The sequence below is a fragment of the Equus quagga genome, chromosome 11, assembly GCF_021613505.1.
Source record: "Equus quagga isolate Etosha38 chromosome 11, UCLA_HA_Equagga_1.0, whole genome shotgun sequence".
NCBI classification, from domain to species: domain Eukaryota; kingdom Metazoa; phylum Chordata; class Mammalia; order Perissodactyla; family Equidae; genus Equus; species Equus quagga.
Genome location: NC_060277.1, coordinates 95,638,722 through 95,655,970, shown reverse-complemented (window position 1 = coordinate 95,655,970; position 17,249 = coordinate 95,638,722). Strand labels below are relative to the sequence as shown.

The following is a 17,249-nucleotide window of genomic DNA, read 5'->3' as shown; positions in this document are numbered from 1 at the left end:
TGGCCCCGTGGCCGAGTGGTTAAGTTCGCGCACTCCGCAGCAGGCGGCCCAGTGTTTCGTTAGTTCGAATCCTGGGCGCGGACATGGCACTGCTCATCAGACCACGCTGAGGCAGCGTCCCACATGCCACAACTAGAAGAACCCACAACGAAGAATACACAACTCTGTACCGGGGGGCTTTGGGGAGAAAAAGGAAAAAATAAAATCTTAAAAAAAAACACAAAACACTATCTTCAAAAAAACAGAAATCATTCTATCTTCTCCCCTAAATTTGCACCTCCCCTTTCCCCGTGAGCAGGAACCAAAGCCCCGCCCACCAGGATGTTCAAACCAAAGGCACCGGAGTCATCCTTCCCTCTACTTCTCTATCTGGGCGCCAAGTCTCTATCTGGTCTGCTAACTCTGCCCCTAGTTCTACCTTGTACCCTTACAGTCCATTTGCCACGCAGCCACCAGTGATATTTTTCAAAACAGATCTAATTGAGCCACTTCCTTGCTCAAAACCCAAAAGTGGCTTTAGTCATCTTAACAAGTATATAGGGAACAGTAACTATGCACCAAGCGCTATGCAAAACACTTGACAAGCATCATCTCATTTAATCCTCACAGCGATCTTCCAACGCAGATAATATACCCGTTTTCAGAAGATAAATTCGTTCAGAGATGATAAGTAAACTTGATCACCCTCATCCTCGTAGCTGGGGCTCGGTCTCAAGTCTTTTTTTTTTTCTTTTTAAAATTTTACTCCAAAGCCATTGTAAATCTTTAAAGATCCTATGTTGCCATACAAGACACCAACAATGGGTGATGGCCTAAGGTGGCTTTTGCTTTACAAGGCGACCGCGAAGAGCATGCCACCCACTAAGGGGAAGGAAACAAACCATCCTTCCACTGACACCTAGCGGGAGGCCTCGGGGGGCGCAATCACAACTGGCCAGCAGTACGACCGAGCCTTTTCCAAGGTGGGCCGGGCGCGGCGGCGCGTGCGCAGACCCGGGGCCGCCGGCTCCGCCCCGCGCCCACTATTTATTCCCAGAATCCCTCTGTGTCGCACCAGAACGGCCGGATCGTTCCGAGGCTACGGCGCTCGGGCGCGGCGGCGTCAAGATGGCGGCGGCGGCGGTGGCGGCTGCGGCGGCGGCAGCGGCGGCCGCATCTCTGCAGGTGTTGGAGATGGAGAGCATGGAGACGGCCGCCGCCGGCTCGGCGGGGCTGGCTGCCGAAGTCAGAGGCAGCGGCACGGTGGACTTCGGGCCTGGGCCCGGCTTGTCTGCAATGGAGGCGAGCGGGGGCGACCCGGGCCCGGAGGCTGAGGATTTCGAGTGCAGCTCTCACTGCTCGGAGCTGTCGTGGAGGCAGAACGAGCAGCGGCGCCAGGGCCTCTTCTGCGACATTACCTTGTGCTTCGGCGGTGCCGGCGGCCGCGAGTTCCGGGCGCATCGCTCGGTGCTGGCCGCCGCCACTGAGTACTTCACGCCCCTGCTCTCGGGCCAGTTCTCCGAGTCCCGCTCGGGCCGGGTGGAGATGCGCAAGTGGAGCTCCGAGCCCGGGCCTGAACCCGACACGGTGGAAGCCGTGATCGAGTACATGTACACCGGGCGCATCCGCGTCAGCACGGGCAGTGTGCACGAGGTGCTGGAGTTGGCCGACAGGTAGGCGGGGAGCGGGGGCCGCGGCGCCGGGAGGCGGAGATGCGGATGCTCCAGGGAGGGCGCAGAAGGCGGGGAGAGCAGTGCCCACGGGTGGGCTCGAGTGAGCCCTGAAAAACTGCCTTCACTGGAGACTTAACTGAGCGCCCACCGGGTGCTGTGGGGCAGCCGCTGCGCCGCGCATTGAGGACGCCCCCGGGCAGTCCCGCGAAGGCGCCCTGCTCTGAGGGAGCTCAGATTCCAGGTGGAGGGACAAAGGCAGTGAAAAAGAAAGCCTGCGTGTAATAAGTGCTGTGTTGACATTGAAACGGGATGAAAAGATAGTGATTGGGTAGAGGAAAGAGGTTTCTGAGGAGATGACATTTAAACCGACCTCTAAACGGCAAGGAAGAACTGGCCGTGCAAAGATAGGGAACGAACATTCCAGGCAGATAGTGCAACGGCCCTCAGGCAGGATTCAGCTTGGCTTAGAGAAGAACTAAAAGAGAAATCCAGTAGGGCGAAGGGGAGAAGGTGTGTGAAATGCGTTGGAATAAGGAGTTGGATTTTACTGGGTGGTGGGAAGCTGGGTAAAGAAATTATCTGACTTAAATATTTTAAAAGATGATTCGGCTACTGTGGAAAATGGATTGTAGGGGGCAGGAATGGATGCTTCAGAGCCTGGTTAGGAGGCAGGTGAATGCCATTTATGGAGATGGGGAGGAGTCTGTTTTGGCAGTATTATGTTATGGCTGTGTCATTTTAACAAACACTTATTGAGTACCTATTATGCATCAGATCAGACACTGGGTTCTAAGGAGCTGGGGATTCACTGGTGAACAAAACAGACCAAAATCCCTTTTCTCATTGTATTTTTGTTGGTAGATGGACAATAAATAAGTGAAATGGGTAGCGTGTTGGATGATTGTTATAGCTATGATGAAAAATAAAGCATGGTGGGGCATATAGAAAGTGCTGGTGGAGAGAAACTTTTTAAAATTGGATGGATAGAGAAGGCCTCATCAAGAAGACATTTTGCAAAGAACTGAAGGAGGCGAGGTAAAGAGTGTTTTGGTCAGGGGACCCTGGTGTAAAGGCCCTGAGGTGGAGCTTGTCTGGATGTTAGAGAATAACAGGAATTCAGTGTGGCTACATCAAAGGGATGCAGGGTGAGGGGAGAAGGAGAGGCCTCAGGGTGGTAATGGGGATGGATCCAGGTGGCATCGGGTCTGGTAGGCCTGAGGAAGGACTTGAGCCCTCCTGAAGGAGATGGAAGGGTTTGGGGCAGAGGAATGGTGTAATCGGATTTGAAGAATTGTGCTGTGTTGGAAAAAGGACAGAGCAGTGGGGAAGGGGCTGCAGGGCAGAAGCAGAGACTAGTTTAGGAGATTGTTGCAATGGTCCTGGAGGCTTGGGCTGAGGAGGGAGACGTAAAGGTGATAAGAAGTGCTCCAATTCTAGATATATTTTGAAGGTAGAGGAGATGGATTTGCTGTAAGGCATAAGGGAAAAGACTGCTAGTTTTTTGACCCAAGCAGTCAGATGGAGTTGTTACTTACTAAGATGTGGAAAACTGCAGGAAAGCAAGCTTGGGAGGAAGCTTAGGAGTTTGGTTTTGGTCCAGGAGATGTCTGAATAGGCAGTTGGGTATAAGAGCATTGGGAGCTAGAGATGGGGAGGAAATTAACCTAGGGATGGTAATTAAAGCCATGAGATGGATGAAGTTACTTAGGAAGAGAGGGTAGCTCGAGAAGAGCAGGGGCAGGACTGAGCCCTGGGGTTCTCCAGAATGTTAAAGAGGAGACTGATCCCATGGAAGCCTAGAAAGAACGGGTGTCAGGGAGGGCGTCGCCAATCATGTCAACTCTGTCAACGGTAAGTGATCTTTGGATTTGGTGATAATAGAGGTCTTTGATGGCACATTGACAAGAGCCATTTAAGTTATCTTGCTATAAAGAGCATCAGAAAAATGATACACATGGAGATGTTTGGGGAGGACTCAAGGGAGGTCTGTCTTCCTCTCCCCCGCTAAGATTGTATAGAGCATGTTTGTGTGCTGGTAAAAAATGAATCGGTGGAAGGGAAATTGATGTTACAGGAGCAGGGGAATATTTGCAGGAGCAAAGTCCTTGAAGCCAAGAAAGCAATAGAATCCATCTATGTTAAAAATGGAAAAGCTGGGGCCAGCCTTGGTGGCCTAGTGGTTAAGGTCGGTGCACCCCGCTTCAGCGGCCGGGGAACCAGGGAACCGAACCCAGGTTTGGTTCCTGGGCCCCGACCTACACCACTCACCAGTGGCCATGCTGTGGTAGCAGCGGCTCACATACAAAAAGAGGAAGATTGGCAACAGATGTTATCTCAGGGCGACTCTTCTTCAACAGCAACAAAATGGACAAGTTGGACGGGGAAGGCAGAGTGTAGGGTACAGCTGCAGGCATGTTGGGTGGTGGGAAGATGAAGTTTCTGCCTGATTGCTTCTGTTTTCTCAAAGCATGAAGCTGGGTCACCTGTAAGAGGGTGGTGTGGGGCCGGGCGAGCGTAGAGCTGAGGGAGGGAGGCTTGTTGAATGTAACTGGATGGAAAAGAGTCATTGCACTTAGGCAAGCTGTGCTGGCCTCCATCCTGTGAGCTTGAGTTTTTAGATTTGTCCCTGCTTTATTGGAGAGTCGCAGGCGAGGAGAGGAGAGGACACCCCAGGCAATTTACGTAAAACTCTAACTGCTCTCCATCTGTCAGCTGCCCAGCACTTTTAGGTGTTCTTCTAAGTGCCCTGCAACCATCACATCAAATCTCACCATCACTTCTGAGGCAGGATCCCTCTCCCTGCCACCCACCTTGCAGGGCACTTAGAACGTAAGGAAGTCATAGGGAGCGCCCAGTGCGATGCCCATCACGTGCAAATACCTAGATGTGATAGCTATTGTTTTCATAGAGCAGTGTTTCCAAACACTGTCCAAGGGAATGTGTGTCAGAATTACCTGGAGTGCCTGCCAAAAAGAGGACCTCTGGGTGGGGGTGGGGGCAGCCTGGGAATCCAGTGACTCTGGCACCCACACATGTCTGAGAGCCACTAGAGCTCTTACCACTCCCCCTTTTCTTTGTTTTATCTCTAAGACGCTGTGTTCCCCGAAGAGGGTGAAAGGAACCTGTCTCATTGATCTTTATACACTAAGCACAACAACTATAACAACAAATGGTTACTGAAATGGGAGAGGCCCGCACTGATGAAGTCATCCTTATATTGTTTACGGTTCTCAGTTCTGGGGACTTCTCTTTTTAAAGCAGTGGTCTCTAATTGGCCACCCTGGCCGAATTCTGCCAGAGTTATGGATTTGGCTGAAACTCTTGTGGTGTTTTGTTTTAATTTAACTTTAAATGAATTGAGGTCAGCAGACAACTTCTAGTCAGCCACATGCCAAACCCCCTTCTTCGCTTTTTCAACCTGAACTGTCCTGCACATGTTTTTTCTTGTTGTCGTTTTATTTCCTGGCTTCTTCAGATGTGTAAGTTTGCCTTGCCACCCTACTTAAGGGGAACTGACTTAGGCCACAGCCTCCAAGGACCAGCCCTTCCCCCGTCCCCGGCTGCCCAGGGAGAAAGCTGGTGCAGAGGAGGTTAAAGCCTCTGACACAAAGCCCCCACTGCTGCTCCTTCTGACGTTTGAGTCCCCGAGCGTCCCAGGAGCCGCAGTTCCTGTGCCATGGAGTCCACGCTTAGTAGAGTCCCTTCGCTGAGAAAAGGCTGGTGCCTGGCATGGGGTTGGGGTAGGACGGCATGGACAAGTTTGGACTGGGATTTGTGAAAATAAAGTATGGGACTGTTGTACTTTAGTAAAGGATATGTTCTGGAAAACCTTAATAATTAAGAACGCCATTGTGTGTGTGTTATATATATTATGTGTGATATGTGATTATGCATAAACTATATAAAATAATTTAAAATATCTATAAAGATGATTTTATATATGCCTTTAAACACACTCAATTTGAGAGCGTTTGCTTTTCTTCAGATGCTGTGCATCGAGTGAGGTAAAGCTTACCATTTCAATTTGTATAATTCAGATGCTCTCAAAATGCACCCACATAAAATATGCACTTTTGAAAATTAATCTTTTCTCTTTCTTTTGGTTTTAGGTTCCTATTAATTCGTTTAAAAGAATTTTGTGGAGAATTTCTCAAGAAAAAACTTCACCTGTCTAATTGTGTGGCCATTCACAGCTTAGCTCACATGTATACCCTGAGCCAGCTTGCTCTGAAAGCTGCCGATATGATCCGGAGAAATTTCCACAAAGTAATTCAGGATGAGGAATTTTATACTTTACCTTTCCATCTCATTCGAGACTGGCTGTCAGACTTGGAAATTACGGTTGATTCTGAAGAGGTTCTCTTTGAAACAGTTTTGAAGTGGGTTCAGAGAAATGCTGAAGAGAGAGAGAGATACTTCGAAGAACTTTTTAAATTGCTCAGGTTGTCCCAGATGAAACCTACTTACCTTACTCGGCATGTCAAGCCAGAGAGGCTGGTGGCCAGTAATGAAGTTTGCGTCAAGTTAGTGGCCGATGCAGTGGAGAGGCATGCTCTGAGAGCTGAGAACATACAGTCTGGCACATACCAGCATCCCGCTTCTCACGTCTCCTTATTACCTCGTTATGGGCAAAACATGGACGTGATCATGGTTATTGGAGGGGTGTCAGAAGGAGGGGACTATTTAAGTGAATGTGTGGGATATTTCGTCGATGAGGACAGATGGGTAAACCTGCCCCATATTCATAATCACCTTGATGGACATGCTGTTGCAGTAACAGAATCCTACGTGTATGTTGCTGGATCAATGGAACCAGGATTTGCTAAGACTGTGGAAAAGTATAACCCAAATTTGAATACGTGGGAACATGTTTGTAGTCTGATGACAAGGAAGCATTCTTTTGGGCTAACAGAAGTCAAAGGGAAGCTCTACAGCATTGGAGGACATGGCAACTTTAGTCCTGGCTTTAAGGATGTCACCGTTTATAATCCCGAGATTGATAAATGGCACAACTTGGAATCGGCACCAAAGATTCTTCGAGATGTCAAAGCACTAGCCATTGAAGACCGGTTTGTGTACATTGCTGCCCGAACCCCTGTGGACCGGGACACGGAAGATGGATTAAAGGCTGTAATTACTTGCTATGATACGGAGACTCGACAGTGGCAAGATGTGGAATCTTTGCCACTTATTGACAATTACTGTTTTTTCCAAATGTCTGTGGTCAATTCAAACTTTTATCAGACAGCATCATGCTGTCCCAAGAGTTATTCTTTAGAAAATGAAGAGGCGGTAAGAAAAATCGCCAGCCAGGTTTCTGATGAGATCCTTGAAAGCTTACCCCCAGAAGTCCTAAGCATTGAAGGAGCAGCTATTTGCTATTACAAAGATGACGTTTTCATTATCGGAGGCTGGAAAAACAGTGATGATATTGACAAACAGTATCGGAAAGAAGCCTACCGATATTGCGCTGAAAGAAAGAGGTGGATGCTTCTGCCTCCCATGCCGCAGCCTCGTTGTAGAGCCACTGCTTGCCACGTGAGAATCCCCTACCGGTACTTGCATGGCACACAGAGATATCCTATGCCTCAGAACTTAATGTGGCAGAAGGACCGGATCAGACAGATGCAAGAAATACATCGGCACGCCCTAAACATGCGACGAGTGCCAAGCTCTCAGATCGAATGCTAGGTTCTCTAATACGCGCAGCTGAAAACAGTTATACGTACCTGTTTCGTGAGGGTGAAGATGCCCAGACTGTTACTTGAAAAAGTATGTTGATAACTTATTTTCTACCTGAACTAATTATTGCCCCATATAAAGGAAATAGAGGTAAAAACTGAAGAATGGGAAACTCAATTCAATATGTGGCAATTTTTGTTACTTGCGGTGTTTTTCTGACTTTGGTTTGTGTGTGTATGCTAGCTAAATAAGATCTTATTAAAGGCAAGTGGAAAAACCAGGTGTAGTTACTTGGCTGTCTTTCTGCCAACAAGTTTTAACTCCTTTGTCTTTAGGGACTTATGTTTTGAACATGCTTTAAGCACCAATTTTATTTGCACATTTACTTTGATATTCCTTTTCATTTTTTCCTGAATGGTTGGTTTTGGCAAGATCAGAATTTATGCACTGAGCCCTCATCCGCAGGAGGTATGTGCAATAGTGAGACTGAAATTTGAAGGAAAAAGCACAATATTTCATCAAGATTTCAGAATGTTTGCATTGATATTTTGTTGTATGTGTTTATCTAGAAATGCTATTTTTATTTCTAGAAGAGATGACTGATGAGAAATTTGTGATTGGCTCATGCATTTTTAAATATTTTCATTTCTTTTGCAACTGTGTGAGAGACTTCAAGCTATCACTCCAAGATGATGTCGCTGGCAAAAGTATTGATCTTTAGCTGACTGAATACAGAGGAAGTTATATATGTGAAATTTGTTTCTCTAAGAAGAAAAGTATTATTAGTGTAGCCTAAGAAATCAAAGGCAATAAAAAATTTAAAAACACTTTTTTCGGAAGTTGCAGGCTTACTTGAGGATAAGTTAATGAGTGTAAATAATGCCTATGACAATCGACACTGAATGCCTTCAATTTTAAATTTAAAAGAAACTTTTTTCAAAATGAAAAGGAAATAATTTAGACAAATGTTGCTAAAGAGAAGCCTTCTTACTTCTCAGCCCTGATTGTTACAATGTTTTATCCAGTTGCCCTAGACTTTCTTTGGAATTTTGCCTGAGTCTAGAGTACCAAATTTGGGTGCATAATTATGGCTCTTAAAAATATATTTCTGTAGTTAGTGTTTATTTATTCTTATGCATCCTTCTGATTCTCTTACGTATTCCCAAGCTTTATACACATTAGCATTCAGGTTGACTCTTAGCATTCAGTTAACAGAACAGACTCCTGCTCTAACGGTTTGCAATGTGCGGCCAGTCTATTTTTCTTGTTTCTTTCAGAATGTTTCTACCTTCTTAGACATTCCGGTATGCCATTCTAGAAGTTGAATTCCAAGTGCAGTTATTTTTTTTCCTAGTCCATTATAGTTTACCTTCCTATTAGTTGTGTCAAACATCAAAAAAAAAAAGCACAACCAGAATTTTTGGCTCTCAATTTGCTGTAAGACTATTAATGTTTAGCCCTTGGACTCTATGCTAAGAACTTTCCTGAAATTTCTAGCTTAGTATTCCTGACTGGGACAAAGTTTTTCAGTAAAATGTGTTGAAAATCTGCTTTAAAACAATTTAATTTAGCCTGGGGTGGGGGTGGGAAACTGCAAGTTATATTTCTATGTGAGGATATATATCCTACCCCACCTCTACCATTTTCTCAATTTCCATTTGCTTTTAGTTATTTTAATAACAGCCATTTGGGTTCTGAGAAGTGCTAATTCTTAGTTGTGAGAGGTTTATGCAAGTAAGACAGAAAAACCCACTGAGTACAGTTCTCGTTTCTCTGTGCTAGCAGACTTCCTTTTCTTGGTGGTGGTGATAATTTAGCAGCTCACTAGGATACCAGTTTCTCTCCACAAGGGCGTGATGTTAGGTTTTGGGTTGTTTTGTATCTCAGAGTTGTCTTCTGAGACAATCATTACCAATTTATTTGTAGGCTTGTCTTTTTTTCACATCATGTGGCAGAAATTATGACTCATAAGATTTAGGTATAATCTGGTTTTGAAAACTTGATTGAAACTGTTGTTTTTTGACTCAGCAGGCAGCCTAGGCCATGGCTGAAAAGAAGGGGTAAGTCCTTCCTTGCATGATGACGTGTGCAGGTTTTCCTGACTACTGAATTTCTAATTTTCATATTGGAGTTCACATGTGTGATTTCACATCAGTAACTTGTGTTTCTGAAATATCCTAACTAACTTGTTAATAAAGAAAGAAACCAGATTTGCTTAAATCTGTTCAAGGCTGACATTCTGAAATTCTGAACTGGAAGTAACTTCCCAGAGTATTTGGAAAGTTTCTGATTATGATAACCAGCCTAAGATGGCTCTTTAGGAAAGAAATTTCCTTTCTGATGACAACTTAAAGATTATGTTTGGTAATCTAAACAGTTAAAAATACAGCTTTAAAAAGACAGCTTAATGTGTATTCAAGCAAACCTTTTTGTTGGTTTTGTTTTTGTTTTGTGGAAGGAAAAGAGAGGAATTGATAATACCAAAAAGTAAAATAACTGCACATAATCTTTTGTGAGGCTGCTTATATCTTAGAGTGGATATCCTTTAACTATACCTACCCCACACGGTTTATAGTAAACATCAGTGTCTCTGGAGAATGTCAGTCATGAGCTCACTGTGTAAGTCTCACTTGCGGTGTTTGCATGATTAGTCTTGTGTATCTTGATATCCAACTTTGCTTTTGCTGTGCCAATTCAAAAATATTTTGCTAAAAACCTCTCAAAATTCATTGACATCAGTTTTGTTTTGATCACTTTGTGTCGTATGGTATTTCTGGGACCAAAAAATGTAAAAATACTAACTTTTAAAATATAGAACAGAAGTTTGAAGCTGGAAAGATAGTGTTTATGGAAGACTTGTGTGCTTTTGTACTTTAAACTCTTCGGGCTGCTGGTAAGGCAGTTTCCAGGGCACACTTTTTCCCCTCTCTGTTTCTTGACTAGTGTAGCATGTTGTATGTTTAAATACTTCATTCTCTGCTTCATAACTCTAATATGAACACTATACTATAGCTAGGTAAGCTAAATTGTATATTTTAGTTACTTGGCCTAATCAAGCATAAATAAAGGGACTTTTTTTGTACTTCCTCAAATTAAGCTTAAATAAAAAGGGTATATTGGCCACCTTTTGTGTCTTTTGAAAGTATACAGAAGTGTGAGGCAAGTTCTCTGCCTACACTAGAAAAGTAGGGTGCTTATAGATGGCTGATTAACTGCAGAATATTTAAGAAACCATTCAGTTTCCTTTTTTAACTGTCAGACGTTTTGGCACAGTTCATCACTCCGGTTTGTGACATTCTTGAGAATAGTCCATTTTTGTTTTCGTTATAATGCTTATATTCTAACATGTTCTGGTGATTGGAAACAAAAGCGCTCACAGTGGAGTGATGCAATACAATAACAATAACATGATGTCGTAGTCATATTGCTTCAAGGAGTTTAACTGGGGAGCGGAATAACTGCTCTTTCTCGATTATCTTTGTTAGGGCTTTTGTCTTACTCTATATGACCATTACTACGAATGTCATACTGAAGCACATACACTAGAGCACTTGTTAACTTAATCCTCCTGCATAACGCACCCGTGAGAAGTAGTGCTTGCTAGATGTCTAAAGATCTTATGATCCACGTACTAGGGCTCGCCGAGTTATCTGTAAGATAAATTATTAGTTGGAGCTGATACCCAGTGAGTTTTTGGCTGGTGTTATCCGAGCCCCCACTCCACTGAAAGTGAAATCTCGACTCTCCTATGAAGTCAGAGGAGATGTAGAATTTAGGACACTTTGAGACATTACATTGTAAAATAGCTTGTTTTGTGTTCCTAAAGCTATCTTGTTCTGTGTTAAAGCTACTACTTGTCTCAGTGTAAGTTTTAAATAAACGTATTTCTTTAGAGCTGGTTTGTACTGTGTGATTTTTCCTTTTTATTTGCACTGTCAGATATAATTGCTTTCTTCCTTCTTACTCCCTCATTCATCCAATCCTTGGCTCCCTTAAGTTGAACATTTTCCAGTACTCTTACAGGTTTAAACACTACATTTATTTTAAAAAAGAATTAATTCTTATTGCTTAGACTTTTTATTAGCTAAATGAAGAGGCTCATACAGGTAGGGTGCTTGTTGAAGCAGAGTACTTGACTTCATCTCGCAGTGCTAATCCTGTGAAGTTGTCCCGTCTAGCTGCATATTCCCCAACATTGGCCAGCCCTGGTACCACGCAGCAGCTCAGAGCACTGCGGTATATACTCATGTCGTGAGCATCGTACCACTCGTCGGTCTTTTCGTCATAGCACTCAACATTAAAGGTGGTGGTAAAGCCATTAAAGCCACCCACCACAAACAAGAGGTCATCTACCACCTCGATGCCAAAATTGCTACGAGGATTAAACATAGTGGGGATCGTGCGCCAGGTATTAGCCACTGGGCTGTAGGCTTCTGCGCTCCTAAGGCGATTGGCTCCATCAAAGCCGCCTACCTGCAGACGGCAAAGGAAACACGGTTGGCCGTTAGCCATTGCTTCTGTGCACCAGGAGGCCCTCTTCGAGGGGACCAGTGATTTCATACATCCCTTTTCCACTATCTTCTATGGGAAAAAAAGTTTCAACTGCTTCCCAATGGTAGTGTAAACCCACTTGCTGCTGAAAATCTAAGGGTATGGTTTTTGTGGTGGTACAAGATAAACTCACCGCATATACGTGTTCTCCGTAAGCAATTACGCCTATTCCACTCCTCCTGCTCCTCATGGGTGCTATGACTGTCCACTGATTGCTCTCAGTGTTGTACACTTCTGCTGTGAACAGGCATTCGTTTCCATTAAACCCACCACATATGTAGACCTGTGTGTAAAGAGAGTTCCAAGATTGTTAAAATTGTTACCTCTGTGGAGTAGAAAGAAAGGGTATGTGTATAGCGGTGGGGGGACACTTCTGATGCCAGCCTGTACAATCTGAGTTTCTTTGTTCCACGTTGCTTTTTACTAAGTAAAATAAGAAAAGACAGTTACAAAGGGCCATTTAGTCTTTCAGGAAGGAGTTAGTACTGCACAGTGAGTACTGCCACTTCTGTTTTCCATCCACCCCAGAAAACGAAGAAGAGCATTATTTCTGGGCATATTTGCTTCCACTGCCCCCACCGCCCCGTTCTTACCTTTCCATAGAGTGTAGTGGCACTGGCATCACTCCTCTGTTCGTGCATGGGGGCAATGAGTGTCCACTGATTGGTCTCTGGCTCGTAACGTTCAGCAGTGTTGAGACGCACGTAGCCATCAAATCCTCCCATGGCATAAATAAAATTGCTGAGGACTGTCACACTGACATAGCAACGTCTGGAGTGCATCGGGGCCACCTGGTGCCAAGTTTTCTTGACTGGGTCAAAACGCTTAACACTATTGAAATAGTCTACGCTATCGAACCCCCCAATGATATAAACGTAGCCTTTCAAATAGGCTGCCCCGTGGTAGGCACGGGGACTCTCTTCCTCACAAGTGACATTCACCCATCTGTCTGCCCGAGCATCATATGCCTCAATGGCATTGGTGGGGCTCCCACCACTCCAGCCACCAATTGCAAATAGGATGGCATAGGGCAGGCGGGGCCTGGTGAGTGGGTTGGTGAAGTCAGAATTAGAGGGTCCATTCATGTTTAGGTCATACATGGCCTTTAGGGCATTAATGATGACTGGCTTGCATTCCTCGCTGTCTTTGACATAGTCATTCATCTTAACATTGTTCATGAAGTACTCAGCATGCATTAGGGCCAGGCGAACCTAAAAAGGAAATACAGAGTCAGTCAGATGAAGTTGAGGGTGCCTGGAAAACCCATATCCCAAACCGCCTGTTTTATAGTCTGCCTTTGAATTGTAGTAGGGTTATATTTTGTTTTGTTTTTGAAATTTAAAACTCACAGTTTAAATATTTGTTTTTTGGAGGTGGTATACATTTGGAGGCTGAGAATGAGCTAGATTGAAGGTACCTCGAGTGGTCACAGAGCTAGCCCATCCCTTGGCCACTGGATGTACTATTAGACCAGAAGGAGCTGTGGTAATTGTTCAGTAATTGAGTATCTGTTTCTCTCTATGTAAAATAACATGAATTGGCACCAAATGGCTACAATCAAGTGCAATACTCGTGGTTTTGTTTCTAGTCCAACTTCTATCTTGGGTTTAGGGAGACTCACAAAATGGAAAATAGGAAAGGAAGACCTTTAGAATTTTTTTGAAGACCTTGCCCTTTCCTCCCACTACTAGGGAGAATTTTGGTCAAAGGCTGTCACTGGGGTAGAAGGAACTAGCAATGCAAGGGCAAAGAAAACTGCAAAGTTCCAGAGAATAGTAGCAGATGCCTTCTGTATAAGTATGTGTAAATACAGCCCTGGACTCTCAGACATCTGAATATGGCTCTTAGGACAATCCCTCTGGGATAAATGAATCAAAAGTGAGCGATTAAGCATCCCACAAAAAACAACTAAACTTGACCTTGGGAAGCAAAACTGAAATATGCTGCTTCCTATTTTGGGGGTCATGAGAGATCCATTTTAAAATTGCCTCAAATACAGCATCTTCTTGTTTGACGTTGAGCTCATCTTTCTCAATGATATCCTTAAGTTCAGTGACTGAGAGCTCTAAAAACTCTGCTGAGACTTTCACCATCTCCTCGAAGTTGTGCAATATGAACATGTAGGCCTTCTGCCTCAGCTCGGGGCAGTAGTAGTAGTCTGTGAACTTGCAGATGCCGATACAATTATCCAAACACAGCTCCGACTTGAGGAACTCACAGCACCCCCTGACAATACCCATGATGTTAAACTGGTCTGCAGCAGCCAGCAGCTTCTCCACATTGTCCGGGGTGATAGGGACGGTCCGGGTGTACGCATATTCAATAATGAGCTTCATCATGTCGGGGGAAATGCCAGGAATGTTGTATACCTTCTTTTCAGTGTTGTTCCAGCCACTTGTAAACAAAGCTCTGGAAAAAAGAAAGAAACTAGCAGCCACTGCAACATTTCTCTCCAGTTTCCCCTGTTCTTCCCCACCTCTTCTTGTTGAGCAGAGTTTGGACATTTTCCAAGGAGTGCACAACGAGTATGTTGGAAATAAACTGGCGTGGGGAGGGGGAGGGCAGACTGTACTTTATACACTGAGCAAGAGAATCTTTCCAAGAACCTTGACTTCGGTCACTCTCATCATCCTCAGGATAACTAGGTCCTTTTCCCATTTTGTGGATGGAGGGATCGAGATCGAGAGCTGGGAGTAAGACCCAGGTCTCTTCTGTCCCAACCCATTGCCCACCAAATTCTACCTTGCTTAAGGAAATTAAACTTGAGCAGTACACTTTTTAAATAAGTATTATTCAGTCAACACCTATCCAGAATCGGATCACTTCTCACCTCTTTTCTTGCTATCTCCTTGGTCCAAGCCACAACCATGTCTTGCCCAGATTATTGGGAGTAACTTCCTAACTGATCTTCCTGCTTCTGCCCTTGACACCTCCAGAGTTTATAGTCTTATCGCAGCCACCTTATGAGTTTGTATTCATCTGTCGCTCAAAACCCTCCACTGACTTCCCTTCTTACAGTAAAATACAGAGTCCTTACCAGGGGCTACAAAAGTCCTCTGAAATCTGGACCAGTAGTACCCCTCTGACCATACTTCCTCCCGTCTTCCCCCTTCCCTCTCATTCCATTCCAGCCCCTCCAGGCTTTCTTCCTTGACTACACCAGAGGTGCTTCCATCTTTGGTCCTTTGAACTTGCTGTTCCCTCTCTGCCTGGAAGGCTCCCCCATACTTCCATATTTCTCACTCCCTCATTCCCTTGACGTCTTTGCTCAAATGTCACTTTGTCAGCAAAGTGATAATCCTATTTAAAATTGCCACCCACTGTTCTCTATCTTCTTTTTTCCCCTAGCACTTATGATATGTATTTTATTTACTTAATGCCTACTCCTCTTACTAGAAGGTAAGCTTCATGAGAACAGGAATTTTTATCTCTTTATTCATTATTTCCAGTACCCAGGATAGTGCCTATCACAAAAGAGGCACTCAATAAATAATCTTTGAAAGAATGAGTGACTACAATTCCACAGCTATTTATTGGGGTCCCCTTATGTAGCTAAGTACTTTTCTAGATATTGAACAAGACGGAAGTCCCTACCCTAATATATTTTGCTTCCTTTTTCTAGGAAGTTTAAGGGAATATAGGCTTAGAGATCAAATTCTTCCCTGGAGCAGAGATTTGCACAGACAGCCTCTGGGCCAGATTTGGCCTGCCTCTTGTTTTTGTACTGCCCATGAACTAAGAACGTTTTTACATTTTTTAATGGTGGAAAAATCAAAAGATTTTGTTACACCTGGTAGTTATAATAAATTCACATTTCAGTGTCCATGAATAAATGTATTGGAACACAGACAAGCCCTTCAGCCTCTTCTACAGCTGCTTTCCCACTACAGAGGCAGAGTGGAGGAGTTGCAGCAGACACAGTATGGCCTGCAAAGCTTAAAATAGTCACTGTCTGGTCTTTTTGTAGACTCTGCTATAGGTCTAGATGAATGAGAATTTTTAGCCACAGGTGGGATGCGTTTATCATATCTTCACTGGAACGGATCATTCAAACATTTTCAGCTCATGAGCAAAAATCCCTCTTCCACTTCCTGGGTTACAAAGGTTTTGGCCCAAACTCCCTTTTTCATCTGATAAATATTTTCTTGGTTCTTTCTCCTCATCCCCCTTTGCATTCCCTCAGTCCTTGTTAATTTATCACCCCGTTTGAGATGCAGGCATACCTCGGAGATATAGTGGGTTCGGTTCCAGACCACCACAATAGAGCAAATATTGCAATAAAGTGAGACACAAATTTTTGGTTTCCCAATGCATATAAAAGTTATGTTTACACCATACTGTAGTCCGTTAAGTGTGCAATAGCATTATCTCTAAAAAAACAATGTACATACCTTAATTTAAAAATGCTTTATTGCTAAAAATTGCTAACCGTCATCTGAGCCTTCAGCGGGTTGTAATCTTTTTTGCTGGTGGAGGGTCTTGTAAAAATCTCACTATTTGCGAAGCGCAACAAAACGAGGTATGCCTGTAGTCTCTACCGGGATAGGGACATAAGAGGTGGCTGAAGTGGCACTGTCATCTAGGTTTAAGTAGGAAATCCAGTACGGGTGTCCAACCTTCCCAAAGGTTGGTTTGGGTGAGAATCAAAGAAAAAAAGCAGCAGGCCCACCAACAGTTGGTTGAAAACTAGAAAGAAGAGGCTCTGGCCCTAGCTCGGCCTCTTCAGAAGACAAAGGAGCCAAGTGACAGGAGCCAGAGCTTTGACAGTGTCCCTAAACTTAAGATGGTGGGGTGGGAAAGATGAAATGAACCAAAACATCGCAAAATGAGCCAAATTCCCCCTTCGGCTTAGTTCAGCAACCCTGTTATACCTAAAGTAGGAACTGCAGCTACAGAGGATGTTCTTGTGGGCATTGAATTCAAAGCCATTGACCTTGATGACCACGTCGCAGAGCTTGCCCTCTAGCCTAAGCTCGTTGAAGATCTCACAGGTCATCGCACTCATCTTCCTCTCCATGTGAGGCTGGTGGAAACGTGTGGAGGCCGCTGCGCTCTCCATCTCCATGGCACCCTGGGACCAGCGGAGAGAGGCTGCTCTCCTAGGGTGATGGGGGAGGGTTGTGGGGGGGCCCCTTTAGCCAGCTGTCGCTCCTTTTCCCTACTACATCTTTCATATAGGGCCCATCAGGCAGCCCAAGTTCCAGAATCCTGGGCCCGCAGTGAGATCACTCTCGGGATTGTGTTCTCAGGTTCTGGAACTCTCTCCTGTCCCTGTCCTCCTTCCTTCTCCCCTCCCCCACCACACCACTCAGGCTGAAGACCACGCCACACCGCCTTCTGTGTCCTTGAACCTGGAACAGGACT

General features: G+C 44.6%; 2 protein-coding genes across 2 annotated transcripts; one reads left to right on the top strand and one right to left on the bottom strand.

The window, feature by feature from the left end:
• Nucleotides 1-1,085: 1,085 nt before the first annotated feature.
• On the top strand, nt 1,086-11,228 carry KLHL11 (kelch like family member 11). Its single transcript, XM_046676910.1, has 2 exons — nt 1,086-1,652; nt 5,762-11,228. Exons 1-2 carry the CDS (start codon nt 1,108-1,110, stop codon nt 7,341-7,343), a joined length of 2,127 nt encoding a protein of 708 aa, XP_046532866.1. The 5' UTR covers nt 1,086-1,107; the 3' UTR covers nt 7,344-11,228.
• Nucleotides 11,229-11,432: 204 nt separating this feature from the next.
• Nucleotides 11,433-16,950, bottom strand: KLHL10 (kelch like family member 10). The gene is made up of 5 exons (XM_046674336.1): nt 16,757-16,950; nt 13,805-14,294; nt 12,479-13,096; nt 12,019-12,168; nt 11,433-11,807 (listed from the first exon to the last, which is right to left on the bottom strand). The coding sequence occupies exons 1-5, from the start codon at nt 16,948-16,950 to the stop codon at nt 11,433-11,435; spliced, it is 1,827 nt and encodes a 608-aa protein (XP_046530292.1).
• Between the last annotated feature and the right edge of the window lie 299 nt (nt 16,951-17,249).

Coding starts and splice junctions, on each gene's coding strand:
- KLHL10 (XM_046674336.1), bottom strand. CDS start 16,950: ATGGAGATGGAGAGCGCAGCGGCCTCCACACGTTTCCACCAGCCTCAC. Junction 14,295..16,756: donor AGCTGCAGTTCCTACTTTAG/GTATAACAGGGT, acceptor TCTTTTTTCCAG/AGCTTTGTTTACAAGTGGCT. Junction 11,808..12,018: donor ACGGAGAACACGTATATGCG/GTGAGTTTATCT, acceptor TGCCGTCTGCAG/GTAGGCGGCTTTGATGGAGC.
- KLHL11 (XM_046676910.1), top strand. CDS start 1,108: ATGGCGGCGGCGGCGGTGGCGGCTGCGGCGGCGGCAGCGGCGGCCGCA. Junction 1,653..5,761: donor GTGCTGGAGTTGGCCGACAG/GTAGGCGGGGAG, acceptor TTTTGGTTTTAG/GTTCCTATTAATTCGTTTAA.